This window comes from Panthera pardus, unplaced genomic scaffold (assembly GCF_024362965.1).
Source record: "Panthera pardus isolate Hobbes unplaced genomic scaffold, ASM2436296v1 HiC_scaffold_24, whole genome shotgun sequence".
In the NCBI taxonomy this organism is placed as follows: domain Eukaryota; kingdom Metazoa; phylum Chordata; class Mammalia; order Carnivora; family Felidae; genus Panthera; species Panthera pardus.
Genome location: NW_026526810.1, coordinates 35,527,811 through 35,555,795, shown reverse-complemented (window position 1 = coordinate 35,555,795; position 27,985 = coordinate 35,527,811). Strand labels below are relative to the sequence as shown.

General features: G+C 35.1%; 1 protein-coding gene across 5 annotated transcripts in view; it reads right to left on the bottom strand.

Moving 5' to 3' along the window:
• Positions 1 to 27,985, bottom strand: part of VPS13C (vacuolar protein sorting 13 homolog C) — a 195,257-nt gene that overhangs the window by 86,210 nt on the left and 81,062 nt on the right. For all 5 annotated transcript variants that reach the window (XR_008417070.1, XR_008417071.1, XR_008417072.1 and 2 more), the window contains 12 exons: positions 26,108 to 26,187; positions 24,619 to 24,678; positions 22,364 to 22,523; positions 21,506 to 21,622; positions 20,292 to 20,395; positions 19,760 to 19,927; positions 18,968 to 19,272; positions 16,806 to 16,953; positions 7,652 to 7,760; positions 3,152 to 3,288; positions 1,149 to 1,305; positions 6 to 85 (listed from right to left, as the gene is read on the bottom strand). Coding sequence is in view for 2 of the 5 variants with exons in the window: in XM_053889012.1 (XP_053744987.1) it covers positions 6 to 85; positions 1,149 to 1,305; positions 3,152 to 3,288; positions 7,652 to 7,760; positions 16,806 to 16,953; positions 18,968 to 19,272; positions 19,760 to 19,927; positions 20,292 to 20,395; positions 21,506 to 21,622; positions 22,364 to 22,523; positions 24,619 to 24,678; positions 26,108 to 26,187 (1,625 nt within the window). In the remaining 3 variants the exon portion in view is untranslated. The remainder of the gene's footprint in view (positions 1 to 5; positions 86 to 1,148; positions 1,306 to 3,151; positions 3,289 to 7,651; positions 7,761 to 16,805; positions 16,954 to 18,967; positions 19,273 to 19,759; positions 19,928 to 20,291; positions 20,396 to 21,505; positions 21,623 to 22,363; positions 22,524 to 24,618; positions 24,679 to 26,107; positions 26,188 to 27,985) is intronic.

Sequence of the window (27,985 nt, the reverse complement as noted above, 5' to 3'; positions counted from 1 at the left end):
GGTACCTTGGTCAGTGACATTTTCAGCAGAGGTTCCTCAGTTACATTAGAAGAGTTAATAACATGAAGTGGCTCTCCTGCAGAGTCTAACAGAAAAAAAACCAAGGGCAGCTCCAGTCAGTCTTTCAAACATTTCAAATGTATTTTAAAACAGAGTACCCAGTTACACATATGTAAGTTTGTCAAAATTCATGGAATCATATACTAAAAAGTATACTGTATACTGATCATACCTCAATAAAAGTGGCTTTGAAACAAAAAAGACAAACACCATTAAAAAAAGTTAGAAACAAAACAAAACAGTAGCAGCCAATTACAGCTTTTGTAACATTTGGTAGTACTGGTATTATTCATTTGATCAAATCAGACTAAATTGAAGAACAAAGCTATAAGATACATAAACTATTCTCAATATGTTTGCTCTATTTAAAGTTACCCCATAGAGTGCCTATAAACTTTAAACACCTTTAGCAACTTTCAAAGTTGGCTTGATGCAATTTAAAAAGTGGATCTGAAAGGCTGAGGAAACTCACTGAACAACAACTTACTATTTACAAGGGGGTAAGAAGTGAAACTAGAAAGTGATGTTAAATTTTTCCTCTATAATATTTCTGTATTGTTTAATTTGTTTTTTCAAAAGTATAGGTTAATGTCATTGAAAACAAAAAACACTGATGTAATTTAAAAAAAAAATAAAAAGCAAACAGATTATTTTCTAGTAAATTAACTCACTTTTCATAAAGGGTCCCTGGGCTTTTACACATGGGTATTCTAACTGGGCTCTGATTTCCTAATACATCAGTTCTCACAGCAGAGTTGTAATGAAATGTTGCTTTTACAAGTATTAAAATGTTATGTATAGACATGGAAGATACACTTCATTTTTCTTTTTAGATATAATTCAACTTCATTCTAAATATATATATACACACACATACATATAAATGTATTTAGATACATTCTTACCTACTGGTAAATAACTACACAAAAAATAAATTTTTAAATATCAAATTCTTTTTTATCCATGTAATAAATTTAATCTAACTAAATAATCATGATGACATTAATAAATGTGCTTACTACTCACACAGAGGTAGAGGCCACTGCCTGTAACATGAATAATTTACACAGACTATACTTCACACTTACCAGTGAACTCAAAGCATTGCATACTAATTTTTTTTAGATAAGCTTTAGCAGTCAGGTCATAGGTTCTAACTTTAGCTTCCATTCCGAGCTGCAGGACATTTAGTTCATGTAAAGGTCTTCCTTTCTTTTCTGCTTTTTTCATCAGAGTAATCACAACCTAGAAAAGTCCCCAGTATCACCATTAACAAGCTCACTCATATATAATGAAGGTAAGTCAACAATTTCATAACCACTCAGAGTGGCATAATGAAAAAATTCACACGATGTAAATACGAGTACTTCCATTTGTGCCTAGAAACTGCCTCATGTGATTGACTTTGAAGGTACATTTACTTGTTCAGACTTCTGAAGCACTGCCACTATATTCTAGTGATTATCAAGGTAAAATTAACAACAACAAAAACAAAAAAAGTAGTTCTGCCTAATTCCCAGAAGTTCTATCTAGTCTGATGGATGGCCTTTCATCTGAAAGTCTGTAAGAAAAATGTCCAATTGTTACACTAATGCTAATGCAAGATTTCTCAAGCTTGACACCACTGACATTTTGGGCTGGATAATTCTTAGTAGTGAGGGAGGAGACCTGTGCACTGTAGGATGTTTAGCGATAACACTGGCCTCTCTCATTGGTTGTCAGTAGCTCCCTTTCCACCGATAGTGACAATCAAAAATGTCTTAAGACACTGTCAAGTATTGGCCTAGGGGAATGCAAATTGCCTCCCCCACTCTCCACGTCCTAAAGTGATGGAACTATAATAACATTTACTACAAATGATATTAAAGATGGTGTATGGGTTTTCTATCCACATTGTTAATGAGGCCCATTTGCAAAAAGAATGATTCATCTATCCATGTCTCAATTACTAAAGCTTCTATATCTTTAATAACGCCAACATTAACCAGAAAACAGTAAAGTTTTAATAAGAAATTAGTTTCAAAGCATACATTTCAGATAAAAATATAGAACTAATTTTTTTAAGTTTATTGTATTTAAGCCAGAAGAACATAGCCTCTACTATTAATGATGAAGGGATTTGGGAGGAACTTCTTGCAAGTCCCCCTGCCCCAGGGTAAGAGAAAGACTCTAATCTTCCTTAAAAGCTCATCTCAAATGTCACTTTCTCCAAAAATCTTCCCTGATACTCCAGACTACTTAGATGCCCCCTCCTTATTATCCACAGCCACAAGCCCCTCCTGCACATTTTTAATGGGAGCACTTAGAAAACTTTTAGTTGTTTTTTGTTTGTTTTTTTCATTAGAGTCTATGCCTTCTAACTCTATCCTCAGCACTTAGCACATGAAATGACTATTTGTTGAATGTGTGAATACAGAAGAGGAAAATCCGTTTCATCTCTCCTCAAGAATCTGCAGATGAAGCAGACAGTGGTAATACAACACTTAAAAAACGTAGACATACTGTGTTTTATTCTATTAAGGGTTTCTTAAATTTGCAAAGGATCTGTCTGTCACTACTTCCCTTTCCTGACTTTCTCATATGAAATCCAAAGTGAGCTACATTCCTAATGTCCTAAAATCATTTGAAAAGCATGTTATAGGACATGCTACCATTTTCTCTATGAAACATTATATACCCCAAATATAACTCATCTTTTATATACTCTCAAATTTGCTAAAAATTACGAATGCTACATACAAATGATAAATAGCCTACATAAAATTTTTTTATCCCTATCAGTAATTTACAAGTTTGTTTTAGTAGAGGGAATTCCAAATATCTATTATTTATTCACTTTACAAAAACAGATGAGGGGCACCTGGGCGGCTCAGTCGGTCAGGTGTCCGACTTCGGCCCAGGTCGCACGCTTCATGGGTTTGAGCCCCACGACAGGCTCTATGCTGACAGTTTGGAGTCTGGGGCCTCCTTCACATTCTGTGTCTCCCTCTCTCTCTCTCTCTGCCCTCCCCTGTTTGCACTCTGTCTCTCTGTCTCCCCCAAATAAATATTTAAAAAAATTTTTAAATAAAAACAGATGAAAATCAGATACCTCTTTGATTTCAAAATTCAGCAGCATATTAATGATGTCTACAGATCTCACTTCTTCAGCTCCAGCTATTAAAGTACCTTGGGAAGCATGTACATCTTGTTTTGATGTATAGATTTCAAGTGGCCCTTTAATTTCACCTAAAGATGTTTAAAAGAAATTTTTTCACTTCTATTCACACATTTTTTTTCCCACAAATGCTCATTGAGGACATGTATGAGAACTCTGGACCTGTGCAAGCAATGAAAACCCACAAGTCAGTAATACATAGCTCTTGCTCTCAAAAACCTTACAGTTTAGGAGAAGAGACATATACATTTAAAATGCAAACAAACAAAATAAGCAGGCTACGCCTAGTCACAGTGAGTAGACAAATGTTAATAGACTAATAGGAAAAACGTGCAGAAAACAGAGACTAAGACATTGTTATGGGGAGGCCAGGAAAGGTTTAATAAAGGAGTTATCATTCAGGTAGAGCTTAAGGACCTCCTCACACGGAGAGGACAGCCAAGTATAAGACAAGAGATTGTGGAAACTCATAGAGAGTACACCATGAGAGGTTAGGGAAACAGAACAGAATATGATATGATTAAATCATGGAGAGGGTAACAAAAGTTAAGGCTAGAAAAGGAAAAAAGTGTGAGGGATGATTAGAACCTCTTATGCCATACAGAAAAGCAAAAGCAAAGCTATATGATCTGATGTTCTTGTGCTGAAATTCATATACTCTGACATGCGATAAAACTGCTTTCTAAACTGTAATACATAAAACTTCCCCAACAGCACACTGATGGCAAATGGTAGAATCCAAACTCATCAGTCCCGTGAAAGTCTTTAGTCTCAACTAACCCTCAATATCATTATATTAATTCTTAATATTACTTCAGTTAACATTATCTATGATCATGAACACAACACATAAGAATTCTGTAAACCATACCAGAAAGGCATATGGAAAACGATTGCTGTCAATTATTATCTTTGAGAAACACATAGGGTGAAGTTTCTTAACTATCACCTTACTCCAGCACTGTTCCAAACAGAGTGTGATCCAGGGGAATAATTCTAGCAAATGATTTGCTTTTACAAAATAACTCCTGGAATAGGCAAAGATTTTTTAAATAGAAAAAGCACTCATCATTTTTAAAAATAGTATACTGGAATTCACTACAATTAACTAATTCTATTAATAAAAGACCCATTAAAAGAATGAAAAGCAAATCACAGATAGGGTATATATATAGCATATATATATATGATATGATATATGATATATATATCATATATATATATATATATCAACACATAAATATAATACATATAACCAATAAAGGACTCATATCCAGAATGAACAAAGAACTCCAATATTTATCACTAAGAAAAAAACACAAACATCTCAATAAAAATAATGCTCAATAGACTTGAATAGTCATGTCATAAAAAAGGATATCCAAATGGCCAGTATGCATATGAAAAGGTTTTAATTTCAGTAGTAATCAGGGAACAAGTAAGATCCATAAAAATAACACTGTGTATCAGCCAGGATGGCGAAATTTAAAAATACTGACAATACCAAGGACCAGTGAGAATGTGAAACAACTAAAACTCTCATACATTGCTGGTAAACTGGTATAACCACTTGGAAAATAGTGTTCAGCATGTTACTGAAGCTAATCGTAAGCCTAACAAATGAGCCTATCATGTGAAGCCTAGCTATACAACCAAAAGAAAACAGGACATAAGTATGACAAAAGAAATGTATAACATTCACAGCAACTCTATTCAAGACCATCAAAGAATGGAAACAACCTAAATGTTCTCCATCAAAGGTAGAATGGATAAAATCAATATTAATCAATTCATATGATGAATACTGCACAGATTTAAAAAGAACAAACTACCGCCACACACAACAACATGCAGGAATCTCATGAACAAAATGATGACTGAGACAAGCCAAAAACCAAAGAGTAAATTCTATGATTCCATTTATGTGAAATTCAAGAAAAAGAAAAATTAATCTACCTGTGGTATTACAAATTAGGATGACAGTCAATTCTAGGTTGATCTGAGGGCAGAGTGGGTGTATTGAATGGGAAGGAACATAGGAAGGCCTTCAAGGGGAGGCCGGATATGTTCTATATATTAACCATGGTGATTGACAGCTATACGGTATAGCTATATATAAAAATTCACTGAACTGTACACTTAAGACTTGCATTCTTTACTATTTGTGCTCTGTAATACAGATTAACATATAATAAAAAAGTTTTTTAAATGAAAAAAATATACTGAGATACCATTTTTTACTTAGCAATTTGTCAAAAACTTTAAAATCTAATAATATGCTATGTTAGAAAAGGCACAGAAAAACAAACTGGCAGGAGTGCAAAATTAGTACAAGTTCTAAGGGGAGCAATTGGCAAGATGTCAAAAATGTTAAATTCATTAACTTAATATATATTAAGTAAATAAAAATTAAATATCCTTTAATCCAGTAGCCCTGGTATTTCCCCTACAGATACACATACACTTGTAAAAGTGTATGGACAAGGACGTTCAATGCAATGTGGGAAGAGTGGAACACTGAAAACAATCTGAAATGTCCATCAGTATGGACTTGCTAAATAAATTATAATACGTCAAGAGAATTTAATACCAGGTGGCCATTAGAAAGAATGAGACATATCTATACATATTATATTTAAAGATATAGGGGCGCCTGGGTGGCTCAGTCGGTTAAGTGGCCGACCTAGACTCAGGTCATGATCTCATGGTCCGTGAGTTCGAGCCCCGCGTCGGGCTCTGTGCTGACAGCTCAGAGCCTGGAGACTGTTTCAGATTCTGTGTCTCCCTCTCTCTGACCCTCCCCCGTTCATGCTCTGTCTCTCTCTGTCTCAAAAATAAATAAACGTTAAAAAAAAAAAAAAAAAAAAAGATATAAACACCAAGATAAACTGTTACTTAAAAGAAAAAAGCAAAATGCATAAACACACACACACACACACACTTTTAGGATAGTACCATTCGATGGAAAAAATAATTATATATATCTGTGTGTGTAATACACATATATAACAGTTTTAAAAATTAAGTCCAGGGGCACTGGGTGGCTCAGTCACTTAAGCATCCGACTTCAGCTCAGGTCATAATCTCATGGTTTGTGAGTTCAAGCCCCATGTCAGGCTCTGTGCTAACAGCTCAGAGCCTAGAGCCTGCTTTGGATTCTGTGTCTCCTCTGTCTCTGCCCCTCCCCTGCTCATGCTCTGTCTCTCTCTCTCTCTCTCTCTCTCTCAAAAATAAACATTTTTTAAAAATTAAGTCTAGGGGCGCCTAGGTAGCTCAGTCAGTTAAGCATCCAACTTTGGTCAGGTCATGATCTCAGAGCTCGTGGACTGGAAACCTGCACTGCGCTCTGTGCTGACAGCTCACAGTCTGGAGCCTGCTTCAGATTCATCTCCATCTCTCTCTACCCCTCCCCTGCTCTTGCTCTGTCTCTCCTCAAATATAAATAAACATTTTAAAAAATGTAAAAATTAAGTCCAGTAGTTACTTTGCCTTTAAGTAAGTCAAAGGGCCATTGCAACTAATAATTTAAATTCTCTAAATTTTTACCGTAGTACAATTTGTCAGCATTTTCTTTGCTGAGTTATTTACCAAATGTTTCAGTTCTTAAAGATATTTTACTACAAAACCTCACTTAAAAATCAGGGACCCCTGGCTGGCTCAGTCAGTTCAGCATCTGACTTTTGATTTCAGCTCAGGTAATAATCTCATAGTTCATGGGATTGAGCCCTGCATCAGGCTCTGCGCTGACAGCGCACAGAGCCTGCTTAGGATTCTCTCTCTCAGCCCCTCCTTCACGCTCTCTCTCTCTCTCTCAAAATAAATAAATAAACTTAAGAAAATAAGATTAAGTATGTTACCATAGCCCACTGCAAACTTTGAATTTTTTTTTGTATACATGCAAATTCAAAAATTATTCCAGGAATCCACCAGATTTGCAGTGCTTTTTATGGGGTGCGTGGATGGCTCAGTTAAATATCGGACTTTGACTCGGGTCATGATCTCCAGTTTGTGGGTTTGAGTCCTGCATCTGGCACTGCGCTAACAGCTCAGAGCCCAGAGCCGCTTCATATTCTATGTTTCCCTTTCTCTGCTCATCCCTAGCCCATGCTGTCTCTCTCCGTCTCTAAAAAATAAATGAATGTTAAAAAAAATTAAAAAAAAGAAATACTTTTTATGGCTTCCTCCTAACTTACACAACTTAGAAAAAGTTCTGAATCAGTAACTGACTATTGGGATAACTAAATGACAGTCCATCATCTCTAACTATGGTCTTATTCAATATGTATTCAACAAATAAATATCTTCTTTCTTTTCATGGTAATACAAATCACAATGTGTACATATATATTTATGTCATTTTTATGGTTTGACTCCCGTGCTAAAGTGTAAAATAAGGAGATACGTGTATTATGCCACCTTCTGTCAGTCTCTTACCTGTCTTTTGTTCTCTTGGCTTCATTTTATTTAAGTCTTCAGTAGCCTCACCAAGATTTTCTGCTAGTATTCTAAATAAAAGGCTAAGATCTTCTTGATTTAGATTAACCTGTGAAATATCATTAAAAGAAAAGATAAAGGTACTTCATTTTAAAATAAAACAATTTTAATATAGAAATAAATTACTATTTATAAAACATGAAGGACAGAATAACCTTCACAGTGACTGAAAATTAGATCTTCACTACCCATTCAATTATTCCACTACTTATTTCATTTAAATACTTTTATTTTCAATGGTAATACAACGTTTGGAGGAAAAAATGTGATTTATCAGTCAGGATTAGTTACACTACTTAACTTATATAATCTTTAGTGAAAAATAATAATGATTAAAGAAATCAGATCATTTAAAAAAATGACAAACTCAGGGACACCTGGGTGGCTCAGTCATCCGACTTCAGCTCAGGTCATGATCTCACAGTTTGTGAGTTCGAGCCCTTCATCGGGCTCTGTGCTGACAGCTCGGAGCCTGGAGCCTGCTTCAGATTCAGTGTCTCATTCTCCCTCTGCCTCACCCCAACTTGTGCTCTGCCTCTCTCTGTCTCTCAAAAATAAATAAATGTAAAAAAAAATTAAAAAATAATTTTAAAAAATGACAAATTCAGAAAAAACAAAAATCGTACTTTTTTAAAATTAACAACTCCAATGAAATAAAAAGGCTATCTTCGATACAAAAAATAATCATTTCTCTCAATGCTATAAGGGTACTCAGATACCCCTGAAATTAAGAGTATGTGTATATAACATATAGAATGAGATATACTATACTAATAAATAACTTACACACAGATCTTTGCTAATGTGTACGTATACAGCTGTGGGAGATGCAGGAGAGAAGCATCAAAGGAAAAGGCTTCAAAAGGGAAGGGCTGGAAAAGGTGCAAGGCCTTAGGACATGTTTACACAGCTGAGCACAGCTGTGGCTGGTAAGGAACGCCTAGAGCCATTAACATTGTCTAAGGCTGGATGCTCCTTAATACCTGACCCTTCCTAGTGTTACAGAAACCAATTAACTCAAAATTAACCTTGAAAACTAACCATTAGATTGATTAACACCCTTGCTGAGCTGACTTTATGCACCTAGTCTTTAGCAATTATCCTAATAAAAAGAAGCTTCATTCTGCAGTCAGGGCCTCATTCCCACCCATATGAGGACCTTGACTTAACTGCACTTTGCGGACTCATCTTTTGCGACTCCAGTCATACTCCCTGCAACATATAGCAAATTTAAAAATTAAGTAATGAAGAGGGAGACCAAGATGGTGACATAGAAAGATCCTGAACTCACCTCCCATGTATGTACACACCAAATCTAAACTACATATGGATCTTTTCCCTCTGAGAAAGACCTAAAACCTGGTAAACTGCTCTTCAAAACAAAAGATAAAAGGACCATACTGAAATGAGCTGGAAAGACAGAGACACGTCTCACAAAAAAAACTACCCCCAGTGTGGTGTCACACAACAGGGAGGGATCTCACCACAGATGCTTCTCTTGGAGGAGTGATGACTTGGTACTCCCCATGGGCCACCTCTGCCGCTGGGATCTGCACTAGAGAGAGGAGCCCCCAGAAGGTCTGGCTTGGAAAACCAACAGTGCTGACCTCCAGAGGCCCCAAAGTGCTGTAGGAAACTGAGATTCCCCTCTTAAAGGGCTTGCCCCAAGATCCAGTGAAAAAACTGGCAGTGTGAAAAACACCTAGACTACACATGAGGGGAATTCACTTGCTGATCTGGGTACACTGGCTGAAGGAGCAAGGGACATCTGAAACACTCCTGGGAGGCTGACATGCTGGCAGCTACCACTGTTGCACTTTCCACATAGCCTACTAGCATAGACAGGGGAGTCCGGATATGACACTCTCCCAGAGCCTTGCTGGGATGAGCGGGGGGAACAGTCAAGGCACTTGCTGAAGCTGCAGTGCACTGGCAATTGCAGTGCTCCCTTGCATCCTGGCTGGACCAGAGAGCAGAACTGTGGTGGAGTTCTCCCACTCCTGGCTCACGTGCGCAAGCACAGGCAGTTGCAACACACCTGTGGCTGGAACTAGTGAGTGATCCTGGCATTTTCCCACTCCCAGCCTAAAGTTGGTACACAGACACACAAGACACTAGCCTATTTCACTGTTGAAGTCCATGGGCACACACGGTCAAGACATTTTCCCACTGCCATTCTGAAGCCAGTGAGTCTGCTCTGCCTCCTACACTCACCAACTGTCTTCCTAAAGCCAGCAGCCATGTGCAATCCAGAAAGAGAACATCCCTTGATGTGCTGGCCCTGCTAGTCAAGAGAGTTGGTGTTCCAGAGCTCCAGAGGCCCATAACAAGCAGAAAAACAGTTCTTGGCAGGTCAACACCCCCAGGGCACTGCACAGACAGCAGACTGAAGCACAACCTCAGTCTTCCTATGACAAAGGCCTATTTACTCAGCCTTGAGTATCAGCCTGAGGGACAGGATTAAAGTTTCCCACATATCTAGAGACTAAGAAGGTGCTTTCAGGGTACAAAAGCAGGGAGACACCATCCTTGCACATCCCCGTTGGCCTCATTACAGCTAAACAAGACTTGTGAGAAAGGAGTTCATACATTCATTTACACACCAATACAATATGCCAATTTCTGCAGCTGGTGCTCAGATCTCCTAGAGCCCTGAGCAGGGATTATGATTGCAGTCCCATAGGACTATATACATTTGCATACTTTAAAAGCAGTTGCCTGAGGGTCTGGCTTCTAATCAGCCTGAAACTAGGTGCTGAATAATATTCCTCCCCTTGGATCACTGACAGATCTTGGCACACCCTCAACAATGGGGGCATACCAATAATAAATCAGGTGTTTTAGACAACCACAAAGGTTCAGAAGACAACCACAAGCTAGGACAAGGTTGAACAAGAAGAATCATCACCTAAACAAGGATACCATTCAAGACTAAAAAGACTGCCTGTTTCACCAAATAGAAACAAACACGGAAAATCAAATAAAATGAGGAAACAAATATATTCAAACAAGAAAATAAGACAAAACCTGAGAAAAACACCTTAATGATATGGAATTAAGCAATCTACCTGATAAAGAATTAAAGTTATGATCATAAAGATACTCACGGAAACTCAGGAAAAGAATGGATAAGGACAGTGAGAATTTCAACAAGGAGATATAAAATATAAGGCAGTACAAACAGAAGCCAGAGAACTGAAGATACGATAGCTGAAATGAAAAATACACTGGAGGGGTTCTACAGCAGACTGGATGAAGGAGAACAGATTGGTGAGCAGGAAAATAAAGCAACAGAACTTACCAAAACAGAGCAAAAACAACATTAAAAAAATTTTTTTAAATGAAGGTATCTTAAGGGACAAAGACAAACAGAAGAACATTAAAATTACAGAGGTCTTAGAAGAGAAGAGAGAGGAAAGTAGCAGACAACATTTTGAAGAAATAATGCCTGAAAACTTCCCTAACCTCGAGAAGGAAACAGACATCCAGGTCGAGGAGGCATGAAAATTACCAAAAAGGATGAACACAAGGAGCACTACACCAAGCCTTATTATAATTAAAATGTCAATATTAAAGAGAAAATCTTAAAAGCAGCAAGACAAAAACAACTTGCTACATTCAAGGGAAACCTCATAAAGCTATTGGCAGATTTCTCAGAAGAAACTTTACTAGCCAGAAGGGAGTAGCATGACACATTCAAAGTACTAAAAAAATTTTCCAACCCAGAATACTCTACCCAGCAAGATTATCATTCAAATAGAGAAAGTGTTTTTCAAACAAGCAAAAACTAAAGGAGTTAATAACCACTAAACCAGCTTTATGAGAATACTAAAAAGCCTTCTTTAAGATGAATAAAAAAGGCACTAATAAAAAGAAAACATATGAGAGTAAAAATCTCATTGGAAAAGGTAAACATATAGTAGAGGTAGTGGATTAATCACTTATAAAACTACTAAAAATGTCAAAAAACAAAAGTAGTAAAATTAACTGAAACTACAATAATTACTTAAAAGATACATTAAAAAAAAAGATGTAAAAGGTGACATCAAAAACATAAATTCTGTTCGGGGGAGGAATGTAGAGTTTTGGATACGTTCAAAGTAAGTGGTTATCTATTTAAAAAAGACTCTTACATACAAAGGATAGGGTATGTAAACCTCACAGTAAGCACAAAGCAAAAACATATAGTAAATACACAAAAGAAAGGAATCTAGACATAACATGAAAGAAAATCATCTAATACAAAGGAATTGAGAAGGAAATGAAGGAACAGAGAAACTACAAAACAACCTGAAAATAATTAATAAAAGAGCAATAAAGTATATACCTATCTATCAATAATTTCTTTAAATTCATGGACTAAATTCTCCATTTAAAAGACAGAGTAGCTGAATGGATAAAAAAACAAGACCTAGAAGAGACTCACTTCTGAAGTAAGGACACACAGAAAGAAAGTAAAGGGATGGAAAAAGATGTTCCATGCAAATGGAAACGAAAAGAACACTGGAACAGTTATATCCTACAAAATTGACCTTAAAACAAAACTGTAATAAAAGACAAAAAAGACAACTATATAATGATAAAAGGATCAATAAAGCAAGGTAGGATGTTTATAAATATATATGCAACCAACATAAGAGCACCTAAATACAGATAGCAAATATTAACAGACCTCAAAGAAGAAGTTGACAGTAATACAGTAATAGTAGGAGACTTTAACACTCGACTTACATCAATGGATAGATCACCTAGACAAAAAAATCAACAAGGAAACACTGCTCTTAACACATTAGATCTGATGGACTTAACAGATACATACAGAACATTCCACCCAAAAGCAAAAGAATGCACATTCTTCTCCAGTGACCATGGAACATTCTCCAGGATAGATGACATATTAGGTCAAAAAAAACAACTCTCAAAAAATTTAAGAAGACTGAAATCAGGGGCACGTGGGTGGCTCAGCTGATTAAGCATCTGATTCTTGATTTCAGCTCAGGTCATGATCTCGAAGTTCATTAGTTCAAGCCCCGCATCAGGCTCTGTACTGATGGTGTGGGAATCCCTGCTTGGGATTCTTTCTCCCTCACTCTCTCTCTCTGCCCCTCCCCTGCTCACACTCTCTCTCTCAAAATAAATAAATAAACTTAAAAAAAAAAAGAAGATTGAAATCATATCAAGCATCTTTTCCAACCACAATGGTACAAAACTAGAAATAATTATAAGAAAACTAGAAAAACCATAGAAATGTGAAGATTAAATAACATGCTACTGAAAAACCAATGGGTCATCAAAAAATCAAAAGAAACAAAAACAAAATACCCAGAGACAAGCGAAAACAGAAATACAACATACCAAAATCTAAAGAATGCAGCAAAATCAATTCTAAGAGGGAAGCTCATAACAATACAAGCCTACCTCAAGAAACAAGAGAAATCTTAAATAAACACCTTAACTGTATACCTAAAGGAACGAGAAAAAGAACCAACAAAATCCAAAGTTAGTAGAAAACGGGAATGATAAAAATCAGAGAGTAAATAAATGAAACAGAGACTTAAAAATGAATTAAAAAGATCAATGAGGGGTGCATGGGTGGCTCAGTCGGTTGAGCATCCAACTTTGGCTCAGGTCATGATCTCACAGTTGACAAGTTCGAGCCCCACGTCAGGCTCTGTGCTGACAGCTCAGAGCCTGGAGCCTGCTTCTGATTCTGTGTATCCCTCTCTCTTTGCCTCTCCCCCACTCATGTTGTGTCTCTCTCTGTCTCAAAAAGAAATAAACAGAAAAAAAAAGATCAATGAAACTATAAGATTGTTTTTTGAAAAGATAAACAAAAGTGATAAAACTCTATCCAGACGTATCAAGAAAAAAAGACAGGGTCCAAATAAACTAGCAGTGAAAGAGAAGCTATAACTGACACAATAGAAATACAAAGGTTCATAAGAGACTACTATAAATAATTACAGGCCAACAAATCAGGCAATCTAGAAAAAATGGAACAATTCCTAGAAATACACAACCTTTGAAGAATAAATCACAAAGAAATAGAAAATTTGAATACACTGACTACAAGTAATGAAAATGAATCAATAACTTAAAAACTCCCCCCAAACCAAAAGCCCATGGCCAGATGGCTTCACAGGTTAATTCTACCAAACATTTAAAGAAGAATTAGTACCTATCTTTCTTGAATTATTCCAAGAAATGAAAAAGGAAGGAACACTTCCAAACTCATTTCACAAGGGCACCATTACCCTAATACCAAAACCAGAAAAGTACACTACAAAAATTAATAAAAAAAACCTACAAGCAATATCCCTGATGAACATAGATACAAATCCCTAACAAAATATTAGCAAACCAAATTCAACAATACATTAAAGGCTCATAAACCATGTTTAAGTGGAATATATTCCAGGGATGCAAGGATGGTTCAACATCCACAAATCAATCAACATCATATATCACATTAAGAAAATGATGGATAAAAATCACAATCATCTCAACAGATGCAGAAAAAAGCATTTGACAAAATTCAACATCCATTTATGATAAAAACTCACAAACCAGATATACAGGGAACATACTTCAACATAATAAAGATCATATAGGACAGACCCGCAGGTAATATCATACTCATTGGTAAAAAGCTAAAAGCTTTTTCTCCAAATCAGACACAAGACAAGGATGCTCACTGTCTCCACTTCTATTCAACATAATACTGGAAGTCCCAGCCATAGCATTTAGGCAAGAGAAAGAAATAAAAGTAATCCAAATTGAAAAGGAAGAAGTAAAACTGTCACACTATTTGCAGATGACACGATACTATATATAGAAAACTCTAAAGATTCTACAAAAACATTGTTAGAAATAATACGTGAATTCAGTAAAGCTTCAGGATACAAAATTAATGTACAAAAAAATCTGTTGTGTTTCCCTACAATAATAACATACCATCAGAAAGCCAAATCAAGGAAACAATCCTATTTACAATCACATCAAAAAGAACAAAATACTTGTCCACTGATAAAACAAATTGAAGGAGACACAAATAAATAGAAAGATATTTGATGCCCATGAATTGGAATAATTAACATTACTACTCAAAGCAATCTACAGATTCAATGCAATCCCTACCTAAATTCCAATGGCATTTTTCAGAGGTCTAGAACAAATAATTCTAAAATTTCTATGGGAACACAAAAGATCCCAAATAGCCATAACAATCTTAAGAAAGAGCAAAGCCAAAGGTGTCATGATCCCTGCTTTCAAACTATACTACAAAGCTATAATCAAAACAGTATGATATCGGACGTAAAACCAGACACATAAATCATAAACCAGCAATAAGCCCATGCATATATGATCAACTAATATTACAAAAAAGATGCAAGAATATACAATGGGGAAAGGACAGCCTCTTCAATAAATGGTGCTGGGAAAACTGGACAGCTACATGTAAAAGAATGAAAGTCAACCACTATCTTGCATTATATACAAAAATGAACTCAAAATGGATGAAAGTCTTGAATATGAGATGAATATGAGACCCAAAACCATAAGGCTCCTAAAAAAAACCCACAGGCATTAAGCTCCTTAACATCAGTCTTAAGGCGTTTCCGTAGATCTGACTCTAAAAGCCAAGACAACAGAAGGAAAAATAAACAAATGAAACTATATCAACTAAAAAGCTTCTGCATAGAAAAAAAAAAACCATCATTAAAATGAAAAAGTGGGGCGTCTGGGTGGCTCAGTCAGGTAAACATCTGACTTTGACTCAGGTCATGATCTCACCGTTCATGGGTTTGAGCCCTGCCTCGGGCTCTGTGCTGATAGCTGAGGGCCTAGAGCCTGCTTCAGCCTCTGTGTCTCCCTCTCTCTCTGCTCCTGCCCAGCTTGTACTCTGTCACTCTCTCTTTCTCTCTCTCTCAAAAATAAATAAAATATTTTTTAAAAATTTAATGAAAAAGCAAACTACTGAATGGAAAAAGATATTTGCAAATCCTATAACTGATAAGCAGTTAGTATCAAAATATATACAGAACTCATAGAACCCAGTAACAAAAAAACAATCTGGTTAAAAAACAGGAAGAGGATATGAATAGACATTCTTCCAGTGAAGACACAGAAATGACCAACAAGCACATGAAAAGATGCTCAACATCACTAATCATCAGGGAAATGCAAATCAAAATCACAGTTAGGTATCACTTCACACCTCTCAGAATGGCTATTACCCAAAAGACTAGAAACAACTAATATTGGCAAGGATGTGGAGAAAAGGGAACCCTTGGGCCCTACTGGTAGGAATATAAACTAGCCACTATGGAAAATAGTATGGAGGTTCCTAAAAATATATAGAGCTAACATATGATTAGCTACTGCTTATGCCCTACTGCTTATCTATCCAAAGAAAACAAAAACACTTATGCTAAATGATATAAGTCAGAGAAAGACAAACACAGCATGATTCTACTGATATGTAGACTCTAAAAAGCCAAACAGAACAAAACTAAAAACCAGGCTCATAGAAACAGAGAGCAGATTGGTGGTTCCCAGATGGGAAAGGGGATTAGGGATGTGAAATGGGTGTAAGGGATTAATAAATTCAAACTTGTAGTTATAATATAAGTAAGTCATGGAGATACAATGTACAGTATGGAAAATACAGTCAATAATACTATATTAACTTTGTAAAGTGACAGATGAGAACTATACTTATTGTAGTGACTATTTCTGCAATGTAAATAAATGTTGAATTACTATGTTATATACCCTAAACTAATAATGTATATATCATATATATATATATATACATATATGGTGTATATATATATATGTATATATATATGTATATGCATATATGTATATATGTGTGTGTGTATAAATATATATATTTTTTGTATACACACACACACAATAACACTTAACTGAAGATTAAATTCTGCTAAATAATGAACATATTTTTGGACATCTCATTGAAATTGTTCTTACACCAACCACTCAAAAATTTCACGTATCTTATTGATTTATCCTAAGAAAGTCTTCAGAGTCTAAAATTTCAATAACGAGTATTTTTCACTCACACACTTACATTCATTGATTCAAGGTGTCCTTTAATTTCTACAACAGGTACTTTGTGATACCAAGATGCAGCTAGATTCCGGTTTACAAAAAATTCCAAGTTAATTGGGTGTAAGAGCTGAACATCAGGATGGGAGATGCCTGGCTGGATCACTGTCCTAATGAAAAATATAACTGATATAAATGCATATACACAGGAGGGAAATGCAACCTATCATTAAAAAGACATTGAAATCAAAAGTCACTGCTCTCAATAGTGATTTGAACCCATGCTAGTTTTTTCTAATCTCAATCTATAATTCACTTTAGGGAAAGAGTCAAATACATGACATACAATGACCCATTAAGAAAACCTTTTTCTTCAAACATTAGGTCACACATGGATTAAATTTTAAAAAGATATTCATAATGTTGAATACATGGAGTAGTCATCAAATATAGTTGTACAAAGACTAATATATGCATTGGTACAGAGATTAAAGAAAAAAATGGCAAGATGAACAATTAGCATTTTCTGAAGAGTTTGATAAAGCTCTTCTCCAGGATTATTTTCTGGACTTGCCTTGTAATTTTCCTTTTTTATTAAGTTAATTAAATCTCCTTGGATAGGGTAGAAATTATTTTAAAATGTATTATATATAGATTTTCATGGGTCATCTTGTGGGAGCTCTACAGATACATCATTATGTATGCAGTATTCTGCCAAAAATACATAAGTTCAATTAAATCATGAAGAATCACTCAGACAAAACCAAATTAAAAGACATTCCATGAAACAACTAGATTGTACTCTTCAAAACTGTCTCATCATGAAACACTAAGAAAGACTAAAGAACTATTCCAGAGCAAGTAAGTACCAGTAATATAGAAATCCCCCTCAGTTGTACAGGATACAATTAAATGCCATCCATACATGACCCTTGATCAAGGGGAAAAATTACTATAATGGACACTGTTGGAACAACTAGTAAGATTTGAATACTGACTCCATATTAGACGTTATTGCTGTATCCGTGTTAAATTTCCAGAATTTGAAAACTGCATTATGTAAAAGGATGTGTGTCCTTGTTCTTAGGGGACACATGCTAAAGCATTTAGAGCAAGAGGTTAAGAGCAAAGTCTATACTCATGGTTCAGCAAAAAATGTTTTAACTTCCCATTATAAAGTAAGTCAGTCCTGGGAATGTAATGTATAGCAAGGTGACTGGTTAAAAATACTGTATTGTATATTTGAAAGTGGTTAAGAAAGTAGATCTTAAAAGTTCTCATCACAAGAAAAAAAAATTGTAAGTATGTGTGGTGACAAATGTTAGACTTATTGTGATGATCATTTCACAATATACACAAATACTGAATCATGTTATATACCTGAAAGCAAGACAATATGTCAATTTTATCTCAACTTAAAAATTAAATTAAAAAGAGGTTTTAGGGGCGCCTGGGTGGCTCAGTCTGCTAAACGGCAGACTTTGGCTCAAGTCATGATTTCATGGTTCATGGGTTCAAGTCCCGCATCAAGCTCTGTGCTAACAGCTCAGAGCTGTCAGCTTCAGATTCCGTGTCTCCCTCGCTCTCTGCCCCTCCCCCGCTTGCACTCTGTCCGTCCATCTCTCTCTCTCTCCCACTCTCTCAAAAATAAACATTAAACAAATTTTTTAAACATGTTTTAAATAATAATATGCAGACATACATAGTTAAAGCAAATGTAAACAACTGGTAAACCCAGGTAAAGGATAATATTGGTATCATCATGGTAATATTTTTGGAATTTTTCTGTAACTGTGGAATTTTTCAAAATAAAAAGTTGATTAAAAATTAAAGTATTCTGGGGGCGCCTGCGTGGCTCAGTCAACTGAGCTTCCAACTTCAGCTCAGGTCATGATCTCTCAGTTTGTGGGTTCAAGCCCCACGTCAGGCTCTTTGCTGACGCTCGGAACCTGGAGCCTGCTTCGGATTCTGTGTCTCCCCTTCTCTCTGCCCCTCACCCACTTGCACTCTGTCTCTCTCACTCTCTCTCAAAAATAAATAAATATTAAAAACCTTTTTAAAAACTAAATAAAAGTAAAGTATTCTGTGCAACCGAAGCATGTTGGGTATGAATTTCAATGGCCACAAAATTCATGGAAAACATTAAATAACTCTTCAATCCATAATTATTCAAAGAGAATATACCTAGAAAGCTTAAGCTCTGTTAGCTGCACATCCATTCTATCAATTACTGGAGGGTTTAAATAGTCTTCCCCAGACACCAGACTAAACTGGTTTTGAACTCTGATGAGCCCAAGATCTACCACCACTGCATTAGTGGAAATAGAAGACTGTGGGATGACTATAACTGGTGCTTTCAGATCAATATTGAGAGAAACACGAAAACTCCTCTGGGCAAGATCTTTCACACTTCTGGCAGCCTTTTCTGCAGCCTGAACAGTGGCAGCACTCAGAGCCTCTTTGGCTGTCTGGAAATTGTTGAGGAAGTTCTGTGGACACCAAGTATAAAAGGAGAAAAACAGAGGACAAGCACATCATTAATAACACCATCTTCTTTATTTCTGTGCTATTTATTTCCTATACATAACTTTCAATTGAGTCTCATTTATCTAGAATTAGGAAAAAAATCACTGATCATCCATCCATATTTATGAGCTACCTGATAAGGGCTAATGTTATATGGCTGAAGAACAGAGTGGGGCGGGGGCGGAGGATATTTTTAGTATTTTTTTACTTGAAAATTTGGTTTCGAGTAAAATTCATGTTCTAGCAAAAATAATTCCAGTTCTAGACAAATTAAATGACTCAGATTTCAACTATTAAAGAGAGGTTTTAACCTCTATCTTAATATATAAATACCATCTATAATCAAAACAATGTACATCCTAAAATCCAAAATTTATAAGATCTGAAATCAAAACTATCAGGCTTAAGTATTTCTAAGTTGAAAATCAACATATAAATAGTGACTTTTACCAGAAATGACATGAGGAATTTATGAAGATAAACAATCTGAATACAGCCAACATTCAGTGATACCACACCATCCACTTTGGACATGTCAGTATAGGAATCTCCCTCAGTGGCATCAGGATACAAATCCAAGTTAAAATGAAAAACTTCATTTCCCATTATTGACACAGCCTGAAAAGCAGAGATTAGAATGTATTCTGTTCAAGAGGGTAATGACAAAGTCTCATTTAAAAAAGGGCTTATATTTGGAGGGTATTTGTTGGGATGAGCACTGGGTATTATATGTAAGTGACAAATGACTGGATTCTACTCCTAAACCCAAGACTACACTGTATGTTAACTCGGTTGAGACTAAAAATAAACAAACAAACAAACAAACAAACAAACAAACAAAAGGGCTTATATTTATAATCATTAGAGAAACAAACATTTGTGTATCAAAATATATTTCATTAATATTTCTTAAAATATATTTAAAAATAAAATCTCATACTCAATTATCAAAACATATTAGCTATCTATTTACTACACCTACTTTTTTATGAACTGTCTTAGGATCAACATCTGTGACAATAATATTTTCCAGTCTGGCAAACAGTGACTGTTTTCTTGACTGAAGACAAAGAGAAGAATCAAGGCCTGGAAAAAAAAATTATATTATTATAATTTCTAAAGACCTACCATAAGAAGACCTCAAGATGTTTCTTTTTATTGCATAATTTCATTTTGGGGTGATTTTTAAAAACTTAACATTTATTTATTATTGAGAGACAGAGAGAGACAGAGCATAAGCATGCTAGGGGCAGAGAGGTGGGGGAGACACAGAATCTGAAGCAGGCTCCAGGCTCTGAGCTGTCAGCACAGAGCCTGACGCAGGGCTCAAACTCACGAACTGTGAGATCATGACTTGAGCCGAAGTCGGTCGCTTAACCGACTGAGACACCCAGGCGCCCCTGGGGTGATTTTTTTTTTTAATTAACTATGCTTGAACTCCCAAGTGATAAATTAGTTAGTTGCAATGTTATATATTTTCAGTGTTATAAACAATGAAACCAATACATTCATTATAAATCAATTATCTGAATTTTCAACCTTCTGAAAAAAACTACACCTAGAGCAAACAGATTATCTTGGGATTTTAGGAAATCTTTTATATCTTATATCCAGTCATTCATATGGAAGCTATAAGTTTCATGAATCAAATGTAGACTAAAGGTAATTGTCAGCTTGGAAAGGCCAAAGAAAAAAACTAATTTTTTTCATTTTTAAGTTATTCAAGAATTTCATTAAACATTCTTTACTGTTATCAGATCATAGTGAGCTGGTAAAAACAGAGTCTTATCAGTTTCAGCAGCTTTTGCCTAAAAGAACATAATGGACTCATAGATAGGCTTTCTCTTCATCATAAGGTTCTTTTGCATTTGTACCAAGATAAAGCATATTCATAGACCTTGACCTGAAAATCAGACCCACATCCCAGCCCATTGATAGCATCTCTACATGGACATTAGGATCCCTTTTCACCTCTGAGACAACTCCGAGAGATTCAAAACACCAGTATTGTCATTCAATTTGATGGTCAGATTCTAACCAAGATCTACATCCCAAAGAGCTAAGAAAATATAGAATTCAATTATGTCATAAAAAAATTATCCAGTTTTCACAGCTCAGAGCCCTCCATTTGTATACTCTTCACCATTAAAAAAAGCTTCTCTTTTAAAAAATTCTTAATAGTATGTGAACTTTTACCTTGAATCTTGATTTCAGCAATATTGTTCTTCTCATCACAAACAATGACACAGAAAGCATTCAACTTGGCAAATAGTCTGAAGTCAATAATGTCCCTGTCTTTAGAGGATACAATCACTAAAAATAAAACAAAGCATTCTATCACATGGGATTCGAGTAATTCAAACTCTATTAAGGTTTCTTGCTTGTATTAAGTGAACCATATTTCTGTTTTAAAAAATTATAAAATTCTCAAGCTCTTAAAGATTTCAAATACTCTTTTTGCTTTACATCTTCTGTACAGTTTGTATTTCTCATACTGAGATGTTACTTTCATAATGTACAAGCAAAAAAAAACATAAAATAAATAAGGACACTGAAACTGAGAGAAATTAAATAATGTGCCTATAGTCATATAATTTAAGTAGCAGAGGCAGGATTTTAAACTGAGTTGTTTCTGATTTAAAATCTGGGCTCTTAACCAACTACATGCTATCCCTGTACTGTTATCCCCAAGTCTCTGGGTCTTACTACCTTATTTGTAAAATGGGAAGGGAAGACTAACCCTTTGTGGAGCTCATTCAGGAGCCACTGAGAAGGGAGGAAAAGTTCAGTGTAAATACAGGTCTTCTTCCCTATTATCTACCTACAGCATTCACCACTACCACCAAAATAAGAAGAAAAACAGGTATTTTTTTAAAGCATCAGTATTAGTTACATTTGCCTTACACAGCAGTTACTCACATATGATTTTGTTTGAAGAAAAGCACAGAAGTGGGGAAAATGGCATGCAAATGACCGAACTTGATGATCTCTACGATTCCCATTTACCTCTAGAATTCTAACATGCTTGTTAACAACAATAAGTGTTTTTCATACCTTTCTGCACACCTGAATTTTTTTGTTGCTTTTCAGCTGAAATTTGTACTTCTTTGGTATCACTTCTTTGGTCATCTGATGGGATAATGGTTGTCAGGTAATTAATAGAAGACAGAAGAGCTTGTGTTTGCAGCAACAGATTTAAAGATGAAAAAGCCACCTAGAAATTTTTTAAAAAGAAAGTTAGTTTTCCAGGCCAATTATAACCTTAATTTCCATGATGGAACTGAAAGGCTTCTAGCTAGATTTACATCACTGCTTCCATAGCTTAGAAGGAACAGAGAGGAGATAAAGATTCACGACTCAGACTCCTTAAAGAGGAAATATATGGACAGTAAATTATACTCACACACATTGTGAGTTCCCATGAGTAACGTAATTATTCTGTTTCCCAAATATAATTAACAAGAAACCTATAATCTGCTTGTCATGGCCATCTTGATACTCATCACGTATAGGACTTTTGGATCTTCAATGGACTTTTTATTTTGATTACATAAAACTTTAAAGTTAGATCATGAAACTCCAAAATCACCATGTGTTAATACTATGTCGAGAAATGATTTCAAATGTGAAATTCAGAGATTTAAAAGTACAATTATTAAGTAAGTTCTCAGTTACTAAATTATCTTCCAAAACCCCAATAATGCTCCTATCATTTAAATATATATATATATATATATATATGAATGTGTATAAATGTCTATGTGTATATGTGTATGTGTATAAATGTGTATGTGTGTGTATATACGAATGTACATAAAACTTTTGGGAAAAAAAGGGTTACATTTTTTAAAACAATGAATCCAGAAAGCTAAGATACCAACAAAAATTGCTTCAGTAATAATGTGGTTTTCTAACAGCAAATTAAAATTCTTTAAAAATCTTTGCTTATATAAAAGAATTTCCTTTTATTGCCTCAAAGCACTAAGTGGATATAAAAATTATAAAAAGGAAGGCTCAAGAGGGTACAAAAATGCTGATTCGAAGGGGCACATGCACCCCAATGTTTACAGCAGCACTATCAACAATTGTCAAATTATGGAAAGAACCCAATGTCCATCAACTGATGAATGGATAAAGAAGATGTGGTATACATACACAATGGAATACTACTCAGTGATGAAAAAAGAATGAAATCTTGCCATGTGCAACAACATGGATATAAACAGAGGGTATTATACTAAGCAAAATAAGTCAGAGAAAGATATATGATTTTACTCATGTGGAATTTGATAAAGACAACAGATGAACATAGGGGAAGGGTAGGAAAAGTAAGATAAAAACACAGAGGGAGGTAAACCATAGAGACTCTTAAATACAGAGAATTAACTGAGGATTGTTGAGGGGAAGCAGGTAGGGGATAGGTTAAATGGGTGATGGGCATCAAGAAGGGCACTTGTTGGGATGAGGACTGGGTGTCATATGCAAGAGATGAATTACTAGGGTTCTAGTCCTAAAGCCATGACAACACTGTACGTTAACTTGAATTTAAATTAAAAGTAAATAAATAAATAATTTTTAAAAAGGAAGGTTCACAATATTCCACAAATTCTCCCATCTCTCAAAAGTGTAACTTCAAATTCCTATCTCTGATTTTCTTTTTAAAATAATCCACAATTGGGGTGCCTGGGTGGCTCAGTCGGTTGAGCGTCCAACTTGGGCTCAGGTCATGATCTCACAGTTCGTGAGTTCGAGCCCCGCGTCGGGCTCTGTGCTGACAGCTCAGAGCCTGGAGCCTGCTTCACATTCTGTGTCTCCCTCTCTCTCTGCCCCTTCCCTGCTCATGCTGTGTCTCTATCTCAAAAATAAATAAACATTAAAAAAATATTTTTTTTAAATAATCCACAACTACATCGTCTCCTCTTCCTCCATGTGACTACCTTAGTATGGCTTCAGATGTACTCAACACCTTCTTGTATTTCCCATACTTTCTCAGGTTTGCATTAAACAACAGTAACTAGTTTAATTTGTTGAAAACCTTGTTGGTTCTTTATAAATCAAAGTTCCACTGTCTATCGCATTCCCTGTTTTTAGAAATAATTAGGATGTGCTACAGGAAGTCAAAACACCAGCTCTATTATAATTAATGACAAACACAGAACATGGTAGGTATCTAGGAGATTTATAACTTTTACTGACTCCTGATTATTTCATCAAATTACCGACCCAGTCATTATTCCTCAAAGGATACTGAAGCCTTCCACAATAAGTTGTTTTCAAATAAGATATACCCTTTTAATAAAATTTCTTACCTTAAGTGTTTGCTCAGTTTTTTCAAACGTAGTTTGAAAACTAGGTCCATTCTTATCAGCCTAAAAAAAAGAATAGAAGTTCTGAAAAAAGATTTAAGACCAAAGTAAATAACTTATTTATGATCTCTAGTTTATTTTTTACATTTATTCAGAACTATAATTTTGTATATATTTAATTTTACTGTCATTGTTTTAAAGTGACATCCAAGTTATTTATTATAATCATGCAATTTTGTTCTCCTCTTCAAATATGAAAAACATGGCAACATGTACTTCTAGGAAACTACAACTAGAGACCAGAATTATAAACTCTGAAAGCTGTAAGGTTTAAAGGTCATCTAGTCCATCCATCACTTAATCTATCCCTTTATATCTTTGGAAGACTTTTTTAGGTTATCTCCACTGAAAGAAACCTCATTTTCTTAGAAATTTAATCTTCAGAGAACTTGTGATTTAATTAGGCCTTGGTACTGAGTCAAAATTCTACCTCCCAACACAATTATCTATTGGTTCAAGTTCTGTCTCTTGGGCACATCCATAGGAAATTCAGTTTTTCATCTTGTGAGAAGACTTCTGCCTAGACTAGCTTCTCTGCCTCCCTGATGCCACAGAGTCTTATGTTCTTTATGAGAGAATCAATCACATTATACTTTAATTGTTATCTAACTTGTCTGTCTGCCTACTAGTCCATAAGTTCCTTGAAAACAGGGCATGTTTTTCATCTCTGTATCCCAAGTGCCTAACAGAACCTGACAAAGGCATTCAATAAATGCTTGTTAAATGATTAAACAAATCAACTAATCTTGAATAAAGCTAAATACTCTTTACTTCCTTCAGCATTTCTCATACGATATCTTTTTGAATCCCTTCCTAATCCTGGTAGTTTTCTTCTGAACCCAATCAAATTTGACTCTATCCCTTGTGATATAGGATACTCAGCCAAATGTCACCTACATTTACAATGAACTTAGGTAGGTAAATATGTCCCGAGAGGTACAAGTTTATGCTACTTCATCCCAAGCTTCCATCTTTGGGGATAGGGAGTTTGGTGTCTTTTTCTTTTTTAAAAAAAATTTTTTTTAAGTTTATTAATTTTTGCAGAGAGAGAGAGAGACAGAGCATGGGCAGGGGAAGGGGCAGAGAGAGAGGGAGACACAGAATCAGAAGCAGGCTCCAGGCTCTGAGCTGTCAGCACAGAGCCCAAGGCAGGGCTCAAACCCACAAACTGTGAGATCATGACCTGAGCTGAAGTTGGATGCTTAACTGACTGAGCCACCCAGGCACCCCGAGTTGGGTGTCTTTTTACTGGTCCTATTCTTCTACTTAAGTAAAAGAGAAAGTGTATAAATGAAAAGAGGAAAAATGGATATTCTTATGATTAAAATCTATGACACACATCTAGAGAATTTAGTAATCTGCTGTCATCTTTTTCCTTCCAGAGGACAATTTAGAGTATACAATAAATATGTAAACATTCTATGGCCCTTACCTTAATATATTCTACTTTTAAGAGATCTAATCCAGGTTTATCAGAAGAGCTAATCAAGTGAAGGGGCTTCTTTTTGGATCCTAGATTAAAGAAAAAGAAGAAAAGTGTTTCAAATAAATTGTTCTTTTTAAGACTGGAATTTTATTTATTTATTTACTTACTTATTTATTCATTTATTCATTTATTTAGTGCACTCCCCCACATGAGCGCAAGTGGGGGAGGCACAGAAAGAGGGAGAGAGAGAATCCCTAATAGGTACCGTGCTGTCAGCACAGAGCCCAACTTGGAGCTCAATCTCACAAACCGTTAAATCATGACCTAAGCCCAAATCAAAAGTCAGACACTTAACCAAGTGAGCCAGCCAGGCACCCCTAAGCTTGGAATTTTCTAGATCATTTTCTTAAAAAAAATACATTACTTAAGCTTTAAAAGCCTACCTGCACATATTTTTATGATTATTTAATATTAATATCACTGGTGTATAAATAGACCAATCCAAATACTTATCTTACCTTTAGCATCCAACCTACTTAAAAATATGCATATTTATTTTTATTTGATTTTACATCTATATTCAAAAATAATAAATATTTCTCTAGATATTTTTAAGGACATATGTGCATTTGTATGGCAGTAGAATGCTTACAAATTAAGAAATGAATTCTAGTTCATCTCAACTCTTACCAAAAGCTATTTAACTTCAGCTTTCTCAACTATATTGTAAGAATGAACTATAAAAATATGTAATATCCTATTGAGCTATAAAATTCAAAGAGCAAATATTTCATTCATATTAAAGAAACAAGTAATTTTTCTCTGTTTATGGTAAGAGAGAAGGCTTATTTTACATAGAAAATTAAAGTACGTTGTAAGGGAGGGGAATTGCCAAATTTCTTTTAATTAAAAAACTACAGATATACTACCAGATGTCCTTTATATCCTGAGGTAGATATACCAAGGAAGTGTGTCAAAAAGCTGTGGAAGGAGAAGTGACTTATGCACCATTTTATCCATCTTTTATTATTTTCAGTTCTATAAGTCCTGCTCCTTCTAAATAATCTTAGAAATTTCCCTTCACCTTAAAGGTCATAACCTTCCCTAAAGGAAAAAAATAGCCTAGCAAATTTTTTACATTCTCCCCCTCAAGAAAGTAAATTCCATCTTAACACCATGTTTACAGAACATTACTAACATATAAAACATTTTTCCTCTAAACCGAGGTGTGTTTTAATTTCATCTATTAAAAAATAACAAAAATAGGACTTTATATTTGGCTAAAATACTAGTCAAATATAAAATGTAGATTCACCCAATCATTCCTCAAATATTACTGAGCACATAAACTGTACACTGAAGTAAACAAACGATAAGAGCTTCTAAAAGAATGAATTTTATGCCCCATTCTAATTTTTATAACCTACTGAGCTTCTGATATGTAAACACTATTCAATACAAAGAACAAGAACTTAAAGTTATAAGATCAGAGATAAATTCTAGGTTTTGCCATTCATAAGATGCATGGTCTTGAATAAGCCACTTAATCCCTTTATTTAAACTTTCTTTGTAAAATGGGAAGAATATTCCTTATACAATGGAGATTTATATGGACTCTCTGAGGCAGTAGTAGATCACAGAAGTTAAGAATACAGACCCTAGGGCCAGACTTCCAGGGTTTAAACATGGTTCAGCGACTAACCAGCAGTGTGATCTTGGTTAAATTATATAACCGATTTACAGCTTAGTTTCCTTTTATGTAAATTGGAGATAACATTGTTATGAGAATTAAATGAGTTATTATTTGTAAAATCCTTAGAACAGTGCTAGCTATTATTTATTTAAAAATACTGTTATATACACAAAAGTGTCTCAAATACTCAA